The sequence below is a fragment of the Papaver somniferum genome, chromosome 3 (assembly GCF_003573695.1).
Source record: "Papaver somniferum cultivar HN1 chromosome 3, ASM357369v1, whole genome shotgun sequence".
In the NCBI taxonomy this organism is placed as follows: domain Eukaryota; kingdom Viridiplantae; phylum Streptophyta; class Magnoliopsida; order Ranunculales; family Papaveraceae; genus Papaver; species Papaver somniferum.
Window position 1 is genome coordinate 225,648,075 of NC_039360.1, and position 16,446 is coordinate 225,664,520.

The window sequence follows — 16,446 nt, forward strand, 5'->3', positions numbered from 1 at the left end:
CGTCTGTAACAATAGAACACTCAAGAAAGATGTTAGAATAAAATTGATTAATTTCTGGAAAGTAAATGAACACTCAAATGGACAGCACACAGAAGACAGAGTCACGTGTTCAACACGCTGTCCTTAACACGATAGTTGACCGGTACGCCTCAAAAATGAGTGATGCTTATACCCTGTGGTCAAGTCGTATCCAGAATAAAACTGCCCATTGCAAGCACTGTTAGCACTACAGTACTTGCCCACTCTTACAACCTCAACAACAATTGCGCACAGAATGAAAACAAAGGACCACACAGGGGGAGAAGACGAAAAGAAGAGGATAGTAGCTCTTCTGGACACCAATTGAAATGAAAAAAATGATCGACTTATATAGGGTAGAGAGGTCTCACTAACGCGCATTAAAACAATTAGAATTAATTTCCAAACGGTTTAAAACGTTCATGCATCATAATGTCGATCTAAAACGTTCATGCATCATAATGTTGATATAAAACGTTCATGCATCATAAATATAAAACGTTCATGCATCATAATGTTGACGTAACGTTCATGCATAATAAATATAAAACATTCATGCATAGACATCATGTCGCCCAAATATTTATTTTGTTTGAAATCTTTTAAGTATTAATTCAAAAATTCAAAAGAAGTTTTTCCAAAAAAGATAAGTCTTGACCCACACCCACACCCACACCCAAACCCGAGCCCGAGCCCCGCCCGCCCGCACGCACGTAGGGACGGCGGCGGCGACGTGCGTGCTTCGATGCGAAGCACCGCGGGTGTGTGAAAATGTGTGATTGCACCAACTAGACCATTGCCTAAGTCCTCTCCCTGGCACAAAAGTGCTAATGACCCAAGGGCCACTCTAATATCAAAATTTTCAATACTTATGGAGAGGCATCATCTTTAGTTTTCCCTATGTGGGACTAAAGGTTCATTCACAAATAGTAAAAACGAGCTAGTGTCCTTAGTGACCAATAGATCCTAAGTTCCAATCCCACCAAGACCAAAAATCAAACTATTTTATAAACTCATTTTCTCTAACGATCCCCCACATGAATGAAATACCGATAAAAAAAATCAGAAAACGGAAAGCGAGAAATACCACTTAGGCAAGAGGTGTCCATGAGGTCTTGAACCTTTTCTTAGTGAGAAATTGCCGGAACTACTTGATGGACAGTGAACGCGATGTATTGAACTACCATCGTTTGGTGTAATCCGCGATAATAACCACGCGTGATATCTCTCTAGGTGCTGTCGAGTTCGTGCCGTTGTGTCCTTTTTGGCCCTGGACAAATCCCGTTTCTCCGAATGCTCTAGAGAATCAGCTCTCTTCTCATAGGAAGCGACCCACTTCCACATTCAGATAGGTGAGTTCTATCAAGAGTGTTTACTGCTACACCCCACTTAAATATAAAATTGAAACTATAGAACTCATTAAGACTTAATAGAAAGTCATCCTCACATGCAGTCACACTATCACGTCTACACCATAGGGAAGGGGCAGAGAATGAATTCTCTGATAGTGTTTACCTTGACCCGCCACAAATTAGTTTCTCATTCGAAACCTTGATCTTGGGATCTCCAGTGAGCAAGGTTGAGTATCCTTCATGGCAAGTTTATTTAATGAGCCTAAGCCCCATCCCCTTAGATGCATTACTAACTATCTCCTTGGACAAACCTTTCGTCAAAGGGTCCGCGATATTCTCCTTGGACTTAACCCAATCAATGGAAATAACGCCTTTTGAGATTAGTTGTTTTAGGGTATCGTGTCTTCTTTTTATATGTATAGACTTCCCATTATAGTAGCTGTTTTTAGCTTTAGCTATGGCAGCTTGATTATCAAAATGTATAGATATAGCTGGCACAGGCCTATGCCAGAGAGGAATGTCTTCTAAAAAGCATCTTAGCCAAGCGGCTTCCTCTCCTGCTTTATCTAGCGCAATAAACTCATATTCCATAGTGGATCGAGCTATGCAGGTCTGTTTGGAACTCTTCCAAGAAACAACCCCACATGCTAGAGTGAAAACATATCCACTCGTAGACTTAGAGTCCTCTAAGTATGATATCCAGTTTGCATCACAAAATCCCTCAAGGACGGCAGGATACCTTTCATAATTCAAACAAAAGGTCAACGTGTATTTCAAATACCTCAACATTCTAAAAAGTGCATCCCAGTGTTCCTGCCCTGGATTACAAGTATACCTACTTAACCTACTCACAGCATAAGCAATGTCTGGCCTAGTACAGTTCATCAAATACATCAGACTTCCTATAACTCGTGAGTATTCGAGTTGTGATACTCCATTACCTCTGTTCTTTTTGAGTTTACAACAAGGATCATACGGAGTATAAGCAGGTTTACAATCAAAATGATTGAATTTTCTAAGCACAGATTCAACTTAATGAGATTGACTAAGACTATAACCGTTAGAATTTCTCCTAATTTTCATCCCTAAGATTACATCTGCAGGGCCTAAGTCTTTCATGTCAAAGTACTCATTTAGCATGTTCTTAGTGGAATTAATTACATCCATGTTTGTACCAAGTATAAGCATATCATCAACATACAAGCATATAATCACACATGCATCATTTACAAGCTTAGTATATACACACTTGTCAGATTCATTGATTCTAAAACCACTAGAAAACATTACATGATCAAATTTTTCATGCCATTGTTTAGGTGCTTGTTTCAATCCATACAAAGATTTTTTCAGTTTACAAACTTTGTTTTCACAACCTTTCACTACAAAGTCTGAGGATCAGACTCTGATAGTGTTATGAAGTCAGGTCTAAAGGAGGTTTTGGTTCTAGCCCTTTTACATCTCCTAAGATCAAATTCTACTTCATCTCCCTCTAAAGGTAAAGTCTGACTGGTTGAAGGGACATCTAGGGGATCAACACCTCTCTTACGAGAGTCAGATTTTAAAGAAAAAACACAGCATCCATAGACTCCATAATAGTATTTACACAAATTTCAGAAACATCAGAATTCACAACCATAAATCTATATGCAGGTGTATGCTCAGGATACCCTATGAAGACACAGTCAACAGTTTTGGATCCTATCTTGGTTGCTTTAGGTTTAGGGATCTGAACCTTAGCCAAACACCGCCACACTTTAAAGTATGCTAAATAAGGTTGTCTACCTTTCCACAATTCGTATGGAGTTTTATCTGATCCTTTAAAAGGTACTTTGTTCAGGATATAACAGGCTGAGAGGACAGCTTCCCCCCACAAGTTCGAAGGTAATCCTGAACTAATTAACATTGCATTCATCATCTCCTTAAGGGTGCGGTTCTTACGTTCAGCTACTCCATTCGACTGAGGTGAATAAGGAGGGGTAACCTCGTGTATTATGCCATGTTCTACACAGAAATATCCTATAGGAGTTATGTACTCACCACCACCGTCAGACCTAATGGTTTTAATGGTAGTATTTAATTGGTTTTCAACTTCTAGTTTTTACCTCTTAAATTCTTCTAAGGCATCATCCTTACCTCTAAGAAAATATATATGACAGTACCTAGTACAGTCATCTATAAAAGTAATAAACCATTTCTTACCACCTCTAGTTTGAACTGATTTCATGTTAACTAGGTCTGAGTGAATTAATTCTAAGGGTTTATAATTTTTATGAACATTTTTGCTAAAAGGTTTTCTAGCATACTTTGATTCTACGCATATTTCACATTTGTGTTCCTTTTCCAAACTAAATGCAGCCTACATTAGCTAGTTTAAGCATAGACTTATAATTTACATGTCCAAGTCTACCATGCCAAAGACTCACAAACATAAGCAGAAGAATCATAATTATTCATTACAACAGAGTTCATATTAAGCTTATATAGACCCTAAGTCCTATAACCGTTGCCTGAAAAGTCACCGCCCTTAGTTACGACAAGTTTTACTGATTAATTTAATATCTTAAATCTTTTACCATCTTCAGTAGAACAAGATACAAGATTCTAGCTTGCATATGCCCGGAACATGAAAATTCATTTAATGTGAGAATGTTTTATATATGAGCTTCTGCTCGACCTTTCCCTTTTATGCAACCTCTGTCGCAAATGAGTTACTCATATAGAGTTTCTCAACATCCCTTATTCTCAGATAAGAGGTGAACAGGTCTTTGTTTTAACAAACATGCTTAGTGGCTTCAGAGTCCACTCCAGTCTCTCACATAGGTTATCATGCCACAAAGGTCGTTCTAGTTTGTTTTAACTAAATTAGCATTATCTTTCTGCTTATTAAGGTTTTATGTTGTCTACATTTTTTACAAACATAACAATCTCCCTTAATTAAAGTAATGCTAGATTTAGATATGCGAAACGTACCTTTCTTACGAGAGCTATGCGTAGTGTTCCATTTAACATTCTCACCTTTGCCATCTTTGGAAGATTTATTTTCAGCCACATGCGCCTATTAGCCATGTCCCTTGTAGATGACACCTTTATTCACAAACCACAATTCCTCGAATCAGAAACTAAAATATGAATTTTGAAGATAACATCTAGATTTACAAACTTCGTTTGAACCACCATTTCAAAAAACTCATGGTTCCCCATAAATAATAATTTATTTAACAACAAATTTCTGCTCGTCAGAATTTTTCAGGAACATTTCTCTGTTTTGTAAAATATCGGAAAAATACTTTTACGACTCCAAAAATTCTGAAATTTTACGTGGGTAACTATCATGATGTCTATTACATTATTTCTAAAAGGGTTTATGAAAATTCTCTCTAGGTTAGGAGATAAACTCGAAACTTTACGGCTGACCCAAATTTTTTTTTTTTTCACTCCACAAATTACATCCATGATTGTTGAGCGCAATAGTTAAATGCAAGGAACAATCAAATAAACAAATGTTATTATTACTTATCTTCTTTATGAGTTCCCCAGAAAATTTTGCTGATCCATCAACATTGTTCTTACCCATTGTTACAGATAGAAAAACAACTATCGTGTTAAGATTGTTGCGTCTGTAACAATAAAACACTCAAGAAAGATGTTAGAATAAAATGATTAATTTCTGGAAAGTAAATGAACACTCAAATGGACAGCACACAGAGGACAGAGTCACGTGTTCAACACGCTGTCCTTAACACGATATTTGACCGGTACGCCTCAAAATGAGTGATGCTTATACCTGTGGTCAAGTCGTATCCAGGATAAAACTGCCCGTTGCAAGCACTGTTAGCACTACAGTACTTGCCCACTCTTACGACCTCAACACAATTGCGCACAAATGAAAACAAAGGACCACACAGGGGGAGAAGACGAAAAGAAGAGGATAGTAGCTCTTCTGGACACAATTGAAATGAAAAAAATGATCGACTTATATAGGGTGAGAGAGGTCTCATTAACGCGCATTAAAACAATTAGAATTAATTTCCAAACGGTTTAAAACGTTCATGCATCATAATGTCGATCTAAAACGTTCATGCATCATAATGTTGATATAAAACGTTCATGCATCAAAATAAAAACGTTCATGCATCATAATGTTGAGTAACGTTCATGCATAATAAATATAAAACGTTCATGCATAGATCATGTCGCCCAAAGATTTATTTTGTTTGAAATCTTTTAAGTATTAATTCAAAAATTCAAAAGAAGTTTTGCCAAAAAAAGATAAGTCTTGACCCACACCCACACCCACCCCGAACCCGAGCCCGGCCCGCCCGCCCGCACGCACAGGGACGGCGGCGGCGCGTGCGTGCTTCGGTGCGAAGCACCGGCGTGTGTGAAAATGTGTGATTGCACCAACTACCATTGCCTAAGTCCTCTCCCTCGCACAAAAGTGCTAATGACCCAAGGGCCACTCTAATATCAAAATTTTCAATACTTATGGAGAGGTATCATCTTTAGTTTTCCTATGTGGGACTAAAGGTTCATTCACAAATAGTGAAAATGAGCTAGTGTCCTTAGTGACAAGATCCTAAGTTCCAATCACCACCAAGACCAAAAACCAAACTTTTATAAACTCATTTTCTCTAACAATCCCCCACATGAATGAAATACCGATAAAAAATCAGAAAACGGAAAGCGAGAAATACCACTTAGGCAAGAGGTGTCCATGAGGTCTTGAACCTTTGCTTAGTGAGAAATTGCCGGAACTACTTGATGGACAGTGAACGCGATGTCTTGAACTACCATCGTTTGGTGTAATCCGCGATAATAACCACGCGTGATATCTCTCTAGGTGCTGTCGAGTTCGTGCCGTTGTGTCCTTTTTGGCCCTGGACAAATCCCGTTTCTCCGAATGCTCTAGAGAATCAGCTCTCTTCTCATAGGAAGCGACCCACTTCCACATTCAGATAGGTGAGTTCTATCAAGAGTGTTTACTGCTACACACCCACTCCACTTAATCTAAAATTGAAACTATAGAACTCTTAAGACACTAAAGAAAGTCATCCTCACATGCAGTCACACTATCACGTCTACACCATAGGGAAGGGCGGTGTTTACCACCCGCCACTGTTTACCTTGACCCGCCACAAATTAGTTTCTCATTCGAAACCTTGATCTTGGGATCTCCAGTCAGCAAGGTTGAGTATCCTTCATGGCAAGTTTATTTAATGAGCCTAAGCCCCATCCCCTTAGATGCATTACTAACTATCTCCTTGGACAAACCTTTCGTCAAAGGGTCCGCGATATTCTCCTTGGACTTAACCCAATCAATGGAAATAACGCCTTTTGAGATTAGTTGTTTAGGGTATGTGTCTTCTTTTATATGTATAGACTTCCCATTATAGTAGCTGTTTTTAGCTTTAGCTATGGCAGCTTGATTATCAAATGTATAGATATAGCTGGCACAGGCCTATGCCAGAGAGGAATGTCTTCTAAAAAGCATCTTAGCCAAGCGGCTTCCTCTCCTGCTTTATCTAGCGCAATAAACTCAGATTCCATAGTGGATCGAGCTATGCAGGTCTGTTTGGAACTCTTCCAAGAAACAACCCCACATGCTAGAGTGAAAACATATCCACTCGTAGACTTAGAGTCCTCTGAGTCTGATATCCAGTTTGCATCACAAAATCCCTCAAGGACGGCAGGATACCTTTCATAATTCAAACAAAAGGTCAACGTGTATTTCAAATACCTCAACACTCTAAAAAGTGCATCCCAGTGTTCCTGCCCTGGATTACAAGTATACCTACTTAACCTACTCACAGCATAAGCAATGTCTGGCCTAGTACAGTTCATCAAATACATCATACTTCCTATAACTGTGAGTATTCGAGTTGTGATACTCCATTACCTCTGTTCTTTTTGAGTTTACAACAAGGATCATACGGAGTATAAGCAGGTTTACAATCAAAATGATTGAATTTTCTAAGCACAGATTCAACATAATGAGATTGACTAAGACTATAACCGTTAGAATTTCTCCTAATTTTCATCCCTAAGATTACATCTGCAGGGCCTAAGTTTTCATGTCAAAGTTCTCATTCAGCATGTTCTTAGTGGAATTAATTACATCCATGTTTGTACCAAGTATAAGCATATCATCAACATACAAGCATATAATCACACATGCATCATTTACAAGCTTAGTATATACACACTTGTCAGATTCATTGATTCTAAAACCACTAGAAAACATTACATGATCAAATTTTTCATGCCATTGTTTAGGTGCTTGTTTCAATCCATACAAAGATTTTTTCAGTTTACAAACTTTGTTTTCACAACCTTTCACTACAAAGTCTGAGGATCAGACTCTGATAGTGTTATGAAGTCAGGTCTAAAGGAGGTTTTGGTTCTAGCCCTTTTACATCTCCTAAGATCAAATTCTACTTCATCTCCCTCTAAAGGTAAAGTCTGACTGGTTGAAGGGACATCTAGGGGATCAACACCTCTCTTACGAGAGTCAGATTTTAAAGAAAAAACACAGCATCCATAGACTCCATAATAGTATTTACACAAATTTCAGAAACGCGCATTAAAACAATTAGAATATTTTATAATATCTACACACCGTACTCTTGAGTGGAGACCCGATCCACTGACAATTTAACAGAGAGTCATACTTTTAACCAACTGGACTAACTCCTGATGGTTGGTTAAACACTTCCTTCCATACATTGTTCTTTGGGCAACCAAAGTTTTTTTTTTATTGAATTGGGTACCCAAAGTTGGTGTGCATTTAGTATTCTCCAAAGTATTTATTCTCCTCAGACAAAGAAAAGAGAAAACAGACAGAAACCTCATTTAAAATTTAATTAGTCGGATTCCAAAAATTTCTTTCACTTTCTGACTTTCTGTCCAAAACCAAAACCCTAAAAAGAAAAGAAAAATAGGAAAAACCCTAAAATATCTTCCTTCTCTATGATCCAAAAAACTCCTCCTACACAGGTATGCACATCACTCTCAATCTCTTTCCATGGAGTTATATAAAACATCAGTTCCATTACTATTTTTGTATTTTCAAGTTTCATTTTTTATTTTTTGATTTCTGAATTTTCCCCTGTTTTTTTTTTTTGATTGATTGGAAATGGCGTGTAAATCACAGAACAAGAATTTCTGTGTAATGGAGGATGTTTATGGACAAATGGTTTTAGTATCTAATGAAATCGACCTCGATAAAGAAACCCCTTCTAATACTACTAGTAGTTCCGGTAGTAATAATGGTGTTGGGCAGCTTCAGTTTCAGTTTCCTGATGTTGGACGAGCCATGACTGTAAGTTTCTTCTTTTCCTTCGATTTATGATATGAGAACTGGTTGAATCGCATTCTGAGTTTTGCCCAAAGTTAGATTTTTTTTTTTTTTTTGACCCTCTTGTTGATGTGATTATGAATGAGTATCTATTTTATGTGGGAGATTGGATTTTCCTTGTTTAATTAAGAAGAGAATATATCAGATTGAGATTCTCAAAGGTTATTCATCCAAATGTTAGGTTGAATTTTGATGGACCATGGGAAGCACATAGGGGAATTTTGGGAAAAGATAAAGAAAGAAAGAATAAGAAAACCATTGCCTTTTTTGGTTTCAGTTTAGGCCTTTCCATGAGGCCTAAAGCAGTATTCAGAGTGAGGCGTAATTGATAGCTCTCTGCTAATCTCTGTTGAAATTCGAGGCAGAAAAGTTATCCGCTTCAAATGCCTCATAGTTGCATCTTTTGGATTGAAGAGAGTCTGAGGATCTCAATTGATGTGGCTGTCTATCCAGCATTTGGTAGACAGGGGTCAAATTATGGTTCTAAGACTGTCGTTTGGGTTACAGGATTGGGTTTGGAAAACCTCTGTGCTTTTTTTGATTTATATTTAGTAGGGGTTTCCACCAGGTTTGGATTATTAAATTGATCTGGAATTTATTTGTGATTCAGGGTTTTGTAAGGACTCGAGAGGTTGGGGAGTTTCTTAGCGGAGCCTTAGCAGGAGCTATGACTAAAGCTGTTCTTGCTCCCCTTGAAACCATAAGGTCTGAATTTCTCTTTCCATGTTCATTCTTTATGTTACCGATTCATGAAAAGACACTCAAAGCTCAGCTATAGTTAGGTTCTGCCTTTTCTCTAAAGAAGCTGTATGATAAAAACAGGCTGAGTGAATATGAGAGTTCCAAATGATTAGCTTTCTTTCTTCAGTATATATTCTTGAGAGCTGCTAAAGTATGCCGTGTTGTGGATTAATGCAGGACAAGAATGGTGGTTGGTGTGGGATCCAAAGATATTGCAGGAAGTTTCATTGAAGTCATGGAGCAACGGGGTTGGCAAGGTCTGTGGGCTGGCAACACGGTTAACATGCTTCGTATAGTTCCAACTCAGGCGATCGAGCTTGGCACGTTTGAGTGCGTTAAGAGAGCAGTGACATCGGCTAAGGAGGACTGGGAGAAGAACGGGTGCCCAAAAGTTCAAATTGGCCGAGTGAGGCTGAGCTTTTCTTTTTCATGGTTATCTCCAACTGCAGTTGGTGGTGCTGCGGCTGGCATTGTCAGTACCCTTGCCTGTCACCCACTTGAAGTCTTGAAGGTAATGACATTTATGGGGGCAGCAAACTTGTGTCTGTATTGCGTCGCATGGAAATATTTTTCTGTTACATTTTTTTATCCTGTGTGTTTCCCCTTTTCCTGTTTTTACCTGCCAATCACAATTTCGTAAGAGTAGTTTGGTTTAATGCCGAAATTGACCAATACGAGAAAGAAAGCCTCATTTTGTTCCTTTCTTTCTATTTACAGGATAGGTTGACGGTCAATCGTGAGGCATATCCTAGTATTATTCTGGGTCTAACCAAAATCTACAAGGAAGGTGGGATTGGTGCATTATATTCTGGCTTGTCCCCAACACTGATAGGCATGCTTCCGTACAGCACTTGTTACTATTTCATGTATGAGAAGTTAAAGAATAACTATTGCGAAAAACAAAAGAAGAAGTCTTTAAGCCGCCCAGAGATGCTTTTGATAGGTGCTATGTCAGGTGAGCTGTTAACATGATGAATGTCTTAAATACTATACCCTAACCTAGTGCAGCCATACAACGCCACTATCTGAATGTCTCATTTTCTGATGAAATAATTGCTATTTTGTCTCGAATTGTAGGTTTTACAGCAAGCACTATCAGCTTCCCGTTAGAAGTGGCGAGGAAAAGGCTAATGGTTGGAGCACTACAAGGAAAGTGTCCACCAAACATGGCAGCTGCCATAGCAGAAGTCATACAAGAACAAGGGTTCAAAGGTCTCTACAGAGGGTGGGGTGCAAGTTGTTTGAAAGTCATGCCATCCTCTGGTATTACCTGGATGTTTTATGAAGCATGGAAAGATATTTTGCTCATGGACAGAAGAATGCCTTTATAACAGCCTACAGCTGAGGCATTTTCAAGCCGGTTTGTCCCACCATTGAGCCAGGGGAACCCGCCATTGAGACATAGGATCCCACTATCTCCTTTGCATTTCAAGGTGATAATAGTTTATCTTGGCAGGGGAGGCTCATTTTTTGTACTAGTAATATGCAATGTTATAGCAATCACAAGATTCTTTAATCACATGGAAAGCTGGCGAAGCTTCACATTTTTATGCATCCTTTTTTCTTTTGTGTTTTATTCTTTCAGCTTCCACCAAAACAGTATAAAAACAAACTGGGAGGTCCTGGAGTGGAATATAAAAGTATTAGAAATTAAGATGATATAATTTCGAATAGGGTAGGTTTGTCTGTTTTGCTTACCAGAACTAATAAACCTTAAATGTTGTTCACCTGGTCAACTGCTCTACCAATTCCACCACCCATATCATAATCTTCATTTCTGGTTTGATCAGATGGGTTCTTCAGGTAAGCCCTTGTCTGTCAGTGACAATTCCGGTGATGGCTTTTGGCAGGATCTGTCAATGTTGTCTTCATCGGTAATAGCCAGCAATTGTGATATCTTGGAGCAGATTCTAATATTTTTGCCAGTGAAAACACTGCTTAAATTGAAATTGGTTTCGCAACAATGGTTCCGTCTCATCTCTGATCCAATTTTCATTCAAAATCATTTCCTTCCAAACTATCCTTCAGTTCCCCCAATTTTCTTACAAAAATTATCCTTCGTTGTCAACCCAGAATTTGAATTCATCTTCCTTGACAAAAACCTCAGCGGATCATCCACTGTGCCATTTCAAACCTTAACTTTTGTAAATGATCCTGCAGGTATAAAGATTGAACAATCTTGCAATGGTCTACTAATTTGCAGTAGCTTCAGAATGAACGGTATTGGGCGCACTTATTATGTCTACAATCCATCAACAAGGCGTAGCAAGAGTATTAGCGGGTCATCTCAAGTTGTAGGAGATGAGTTTCATTCTATCTGTAACGTTAGTTTAGCGTTCAATCCTCTCAAATCACCTCACTATGAAGTTGTTCGTATTTGGGGAAGTGACTCAAATAAATATCAAACGGAAATCTACTCGTCTAAAACAGGATCTTGGAGGGCTCCTGGAGTTATATTCTGTGCACCCAATGATGCATTTGGTAGGTCTGGTGTATATTGGAATGGTTGCTTGCACTGGATCAGTTTGAGAGAATCATCTCTTTATTACGATATCAATCAAGAAATGTTCAAAACATTGCCAATGCCACCGATTCCAAATGGGCGGGATAGGAGGAGGATTGAATACTTCGGAGAGTACAAAGGTCATATGCATCTCATTGAGATGTATGGTCCATTCAGTACAAGTTTCGATATTTTGCATATGGAAACTGATTATTCAGGATGGAATGTAAAATACCGCGTTAATTTGGAAGGACTGGCAACTGCATATCCGGGAATGGTTAGGGACATTGTTGATGTTTCAGAGTACTTTTATCTTCTTGATTTCTCCATATTGCTGGTAGCTGAAAATGAAGAAGAGAAAGAGGAGCCCTTGTCACCGTCGCTAGTTATAGTTGTACCGGATAATAAAGTTATTTCTTACAATCTCAGGGAAATGAGTTTCAAGAATATTCACACATTATCACCAGGCATTCATGCACGTTACCGGTGGTTTGACGCTTACCGACACATTGAAACACTAGCTCATGTTTGATTGATTATAAGCAGGTTCGCTTCTTGCCTCCTCTTGTGCATCTACTGTTTGTTGTGAAAAGTTTACCGGTCTTCCTTTTAACATATTTGAAGGTCCTGTAACTTGACATCTTTGAATGCTGTCTCCTATTATCTAGTATTGTATGCTGTTGTCAGGCATCTACTTAATACCTGAAATCTTGTTTCTAGTTCAACTATCTTATTTTGCTAATTGCGATGCTCTGAACGTTCGTCTTTACACCAATCTTTACAATGGTTGTACAAAGACAGAAACAAAATCTTTTGCAGGACAATTTCCAGCTGGCTCATTCAATATAGAGCTTCATTTCTGAACATTTATTGAGTTATCTAATCTAGTCAACACCAGACTATTTAATTGGTGGTCTGAATCAGCCTAGTTGTGCACTGGGCAGTGTGACATATCAAGGTGGACTATCATTTGAACTTTGAAATCCAATAATGGGAATGGGAAAATTAGTCCAACATCTACGCACAGATGAATATGGAATGCAAGTTGTTACAAAATGCATAAACCCCGTGCAGTTACTCTAGCATATATATATAAGTAAGGGACAACTCTGATCTCTTATCTTCTGAAATTTAATACAACTCCTTATCTTTTCACAACTTCTTCTCTCATTCTGTCAAAAACCAAGTACACCATGAGAATCCAGCACCAATTTCTTGTTTACTGCTCGCTATTTCTTTTCTGGATAGCTACTACTATCTTGATATCACCTTCTCATGGGGATTTAGGAAAATGCAATCCCAGTGACTACAAAGCTCTTATGAATGTCAAGAACTCTCTAAGCCCTCCCGAGTTCTCTTACGAGTTAACTTCATGGGTTCAAAATACAGACTGCTGCGACTGGCACGGAGTCACCTGTGATGACAAAACCAACCGTGTACAAGAACTCGGCATCTTCGCAGCTGATATCTCTGGCCGAATTTCATCCTCAGTAGGTGACCTTCCTTACCTCGTATCTTTAACTTTCAGGAACATCAAAAATATCACCGGTTCGATCCCGCGATCCATAATCCTTGATCTACAGCTTAAAAAGAGTTGTTTATTCTAGCATCAAGGAGTAATCCTCAGTTTTGTATAACAAATCTCAATAAAGGTAGCAGTAGCACTATACATTTTGGATCAAATGTAAGTTACGAGTCCTTTGATAGGAGGTCTACAGACGTTGGTAGGGCAAGGAGGTTTACAGCTACTCTGGAAATAAGATCTTTGGTTATAATCCATATTCAATAAAGCATTTATATTCAAATCACTCGACACATTGCTCCTTGCAACGGAACCTAAATTTTACTTTTTATTATAAGTAAATATATGTATTATTACTGTGTTGCCTGATAATTATAATAATGTTGGTTCGTAGAATCACTTTTTGTTGGAAAATGTCTAAACAAGGTAAATTGGGAAAAACTTTATCACAATGTATTAGTAGTGTCCAGCAGCAACATTAAAACATGAACTGGGTTGTGGTACCAACCATCAATTGATTGAATGGAAGCTCACTTTTGTACGTGGTAAAACGATGTGCCAAAATGAATAGGCGGTGGCACATGTCATGTCAATGAGACTAAACTAAGTCTTGGGAGGTTTCTTGAATTTGAAAAGTATTTTTTGCTGTTTTTAAAAGATTTTTACTGCACTTAATTATGTTTTAATTGCGCTAATTATGGCATGATTTATTTGCCCGTTTTTTTGACTATTTCGAATGGAATTTTAATTGCAGCAATTAATCCAATTTATTCTCCGTTAATCTGCATTGACTGCCTGGTTATAAAAACAGTTTTGAGAACAGAAAGAAGATACAAGTTTTTACACTATTGTTTTTCTGAGAATCAAGAGACCAAAAATACTGAGTAAGAATAGAGAGAGTAAAAGTGATCGATTTCTCATTGTGTGCGTGAGAGATCGAAAGAGAGTTTTTCTCGGCTGTTTTATCCTGGGGGCGTTGTGACGGAAAAGAACTGCTTGTAAAAAATTCAAGGCAGAGCCACGAAAGGTCCTAAAGAGAGCGACCTGGTCGTGACTCAGCCGTCACTTTGTTTTGTGTCTTAATCTCTGTTTTGCAGGTGTGAAATCGACAATTGTTCCAATGAAACTACCTACCGTAAGCATAATCCATGAATGCTAAATTGTTGAGAAATGATCTTCAGCAACAACTAAAGCTTCATCCATGTACCCGTGAAGACTCCACGGGGGCAGTTACTTTTGCTTTCCCAAGCTTTGGCAACCCGCTTTCGAAACCAAAAGGGGGCATACATACATCATACAAAATTACAGAGTTTGCAAAATACCATACCCCTTACATCCCAAGAGTACTTGCATACATTTTTATAAAATTCATATACAGAAGTATCATACATTTCTATGAGAATATTTCATACATTTTTATAAATTACATACATTTTGCAAATTCAGTACGTTTCATACATCCTAAATAACGCATACATTTCATTTCAAAAATGCAAACATTCCTAGAAGTTGCATACATTTTCAGATACTAATGCATACAACGGAGAACCAGGGAAAGCACCATCGGTCTCATATCATCATACTGGGGAAAGCACTTACGTGCAATCTCTCCGGACTCCCCCGTAAGCGTCTATGAGTGTATGACTAGGGGGAAGTGAAAAAGCGGGGGTCTAACAACACCACCCAATATTTCGCTTAGCAATCTGTATGGACAAATTCGAATATACTTTTGAGAGAATCAACAAGACTCAATCAATTAAAAGTACATCAACGAGTTTATATCTCTCTCTCTCTTGATTTGATTTCCTCAAAAAGAAACTTCGAGTACTAATCAAATGCAAGGAATAACTTGGATGATACCAAAGACCAATATCCAAGGATCAATCAATGACAATCAACAACCAAAGGTTGGATTACTCTAATTGATGATCTAACGCACAACCTGTATTATTTCAATTATAAAGATAAAACAATATAATGCGGAAACTGAAATAACACAGACACCAGAAATTTTGTTAACGAGGAAATCGCAAATGCAGAAAAACCTCGGGACCTAGTCCAGATTGAACAAACACTGTATTAAGCCGCTACAGACACTAGCATACTCCAAGCTAACTTCGGACTGGACTGTAGTTGAACTCCCAATCAGTCTCCCGCTGATCCAAGGTACAGTTGTACTCCTTACGCCTCTGATCCCAGCAGGATACTGCGCACTTGATTCCATTAACTGGTCTCACCCACAACTAAGAGTTGCTACGACCCAAAATCGCAGGCTTTGACAATAAACAAATCTGTCTCACACAGAGAAGTATATCAAAGGATCAATCTGTCTCCCACAGAAAAACCCTAAAGTTTTTATTCCGTCTTTTGATAATCATCAAGGTGAACATGAACCAATTGATAATCCGGTCTTATATTACCGAAGAACATCCTAGATAAATCAATCACCTCACAACAATCTTAATCGTACGGTAGCGAAACAAGATGTTGTGGAATCACAAGCAATGAGACGAAGATGTTTGTGACTACTTTTTATATCTTGCCTATCAGAGATATTAATCTCAAGAAAATAAATCTGATTGTACTCGTACGATATAAGATGCAAGATCAGATCACACAACTACGATAAAAGTAGTATCGATCTGGCTTCACAATCCCAATGAAGTCTTTAAGTCGTTAACCTGGTTTTAGAAGAAGAAAACCAAAGGTTAAAGGAAAATTGACTCTAGCACGCAAACTAGTATCACACATGAAGTGTGGGGATTAGTTTTGCACAATACTAGATGTCTCCTTTATATAGTCTTTCAAATCAGGGTTTCGCCTTGGTCACAAAGCAAAAAATATCCGCCGTTAGATGAAAACCTGATTTAGATTAAAACTAATATTTCTCAACCGTTAGATCGAAAACTTAGCTTGTTATACACAAATGAAATGCACGCTTCTAGGTTTGTTA

The 16,446-nt window shown here is 38.2% G+C and overlaps 2 protein-coding genes across 3 annotated transcripts; both read left to right on the plus strand.

The window, feature by feature from the left end:
• Window positions 1–8,222: 8,222 nt before the first annotated feature.
• LOC113358811 (probable mitochondrial adenine nucleotide transporter BTL1) lies at window positions 8,223–11,035 on the plus strand. 2 transcript variants are annotated; one of them, XM_026602499.1, is made up of 6 exons: window positions 8,223–8,366; window positions 8,524–8,691; window positions 9,338–9,432; window positions 9,646–9,979; window positions 10,186–10,423; window positions 10,546–11,035. In XM_026602499.1, exons 1-6 carry the CDS (start codon window positions 8,340–8,342, stop codon window positions 10,797–10,799), a joined length of 1,116 nt encoding a protein of 371 aa, XP_026458284.1. In that variant the 5' UTR covers window positions 8,223–8,339; the 3' UTR covers window positions 10,800–11,035. The 2 variants fall into 2 exon arrangements, with proteins under 2 accessions (XP_026458284.1, XP_026458286.1); XM_026602501.1 differs by lacking the exon at window positions 8,223–8,366 and adding an exon at window positions 8,909–9,240 and having other exon boundaries at window positions 8,552–8,691; window positions 10,546–10,888.
• Window positions 11,036–11,054: 19 nt separating this feature from the next.
• Window positions 11,055–12,586, plus strand: LOC113358810 (F-box protein At5g07610-like). The gene has a single exon (XM_026602498.1). The coding sequence runs from the start codon at window positions 11,259–11,261 to the stop codon at window positions 12,501–12,503; it is 1,245 nt and encodes a 414-aa protein (XP_026458283.1). The 5' UTR covers window positions 11,055–11,258; the 3' UTR covers window positions 12,504–12,586.
• Window positions 12,587–16,446: the final 3,860 nt, after the last annotated feature.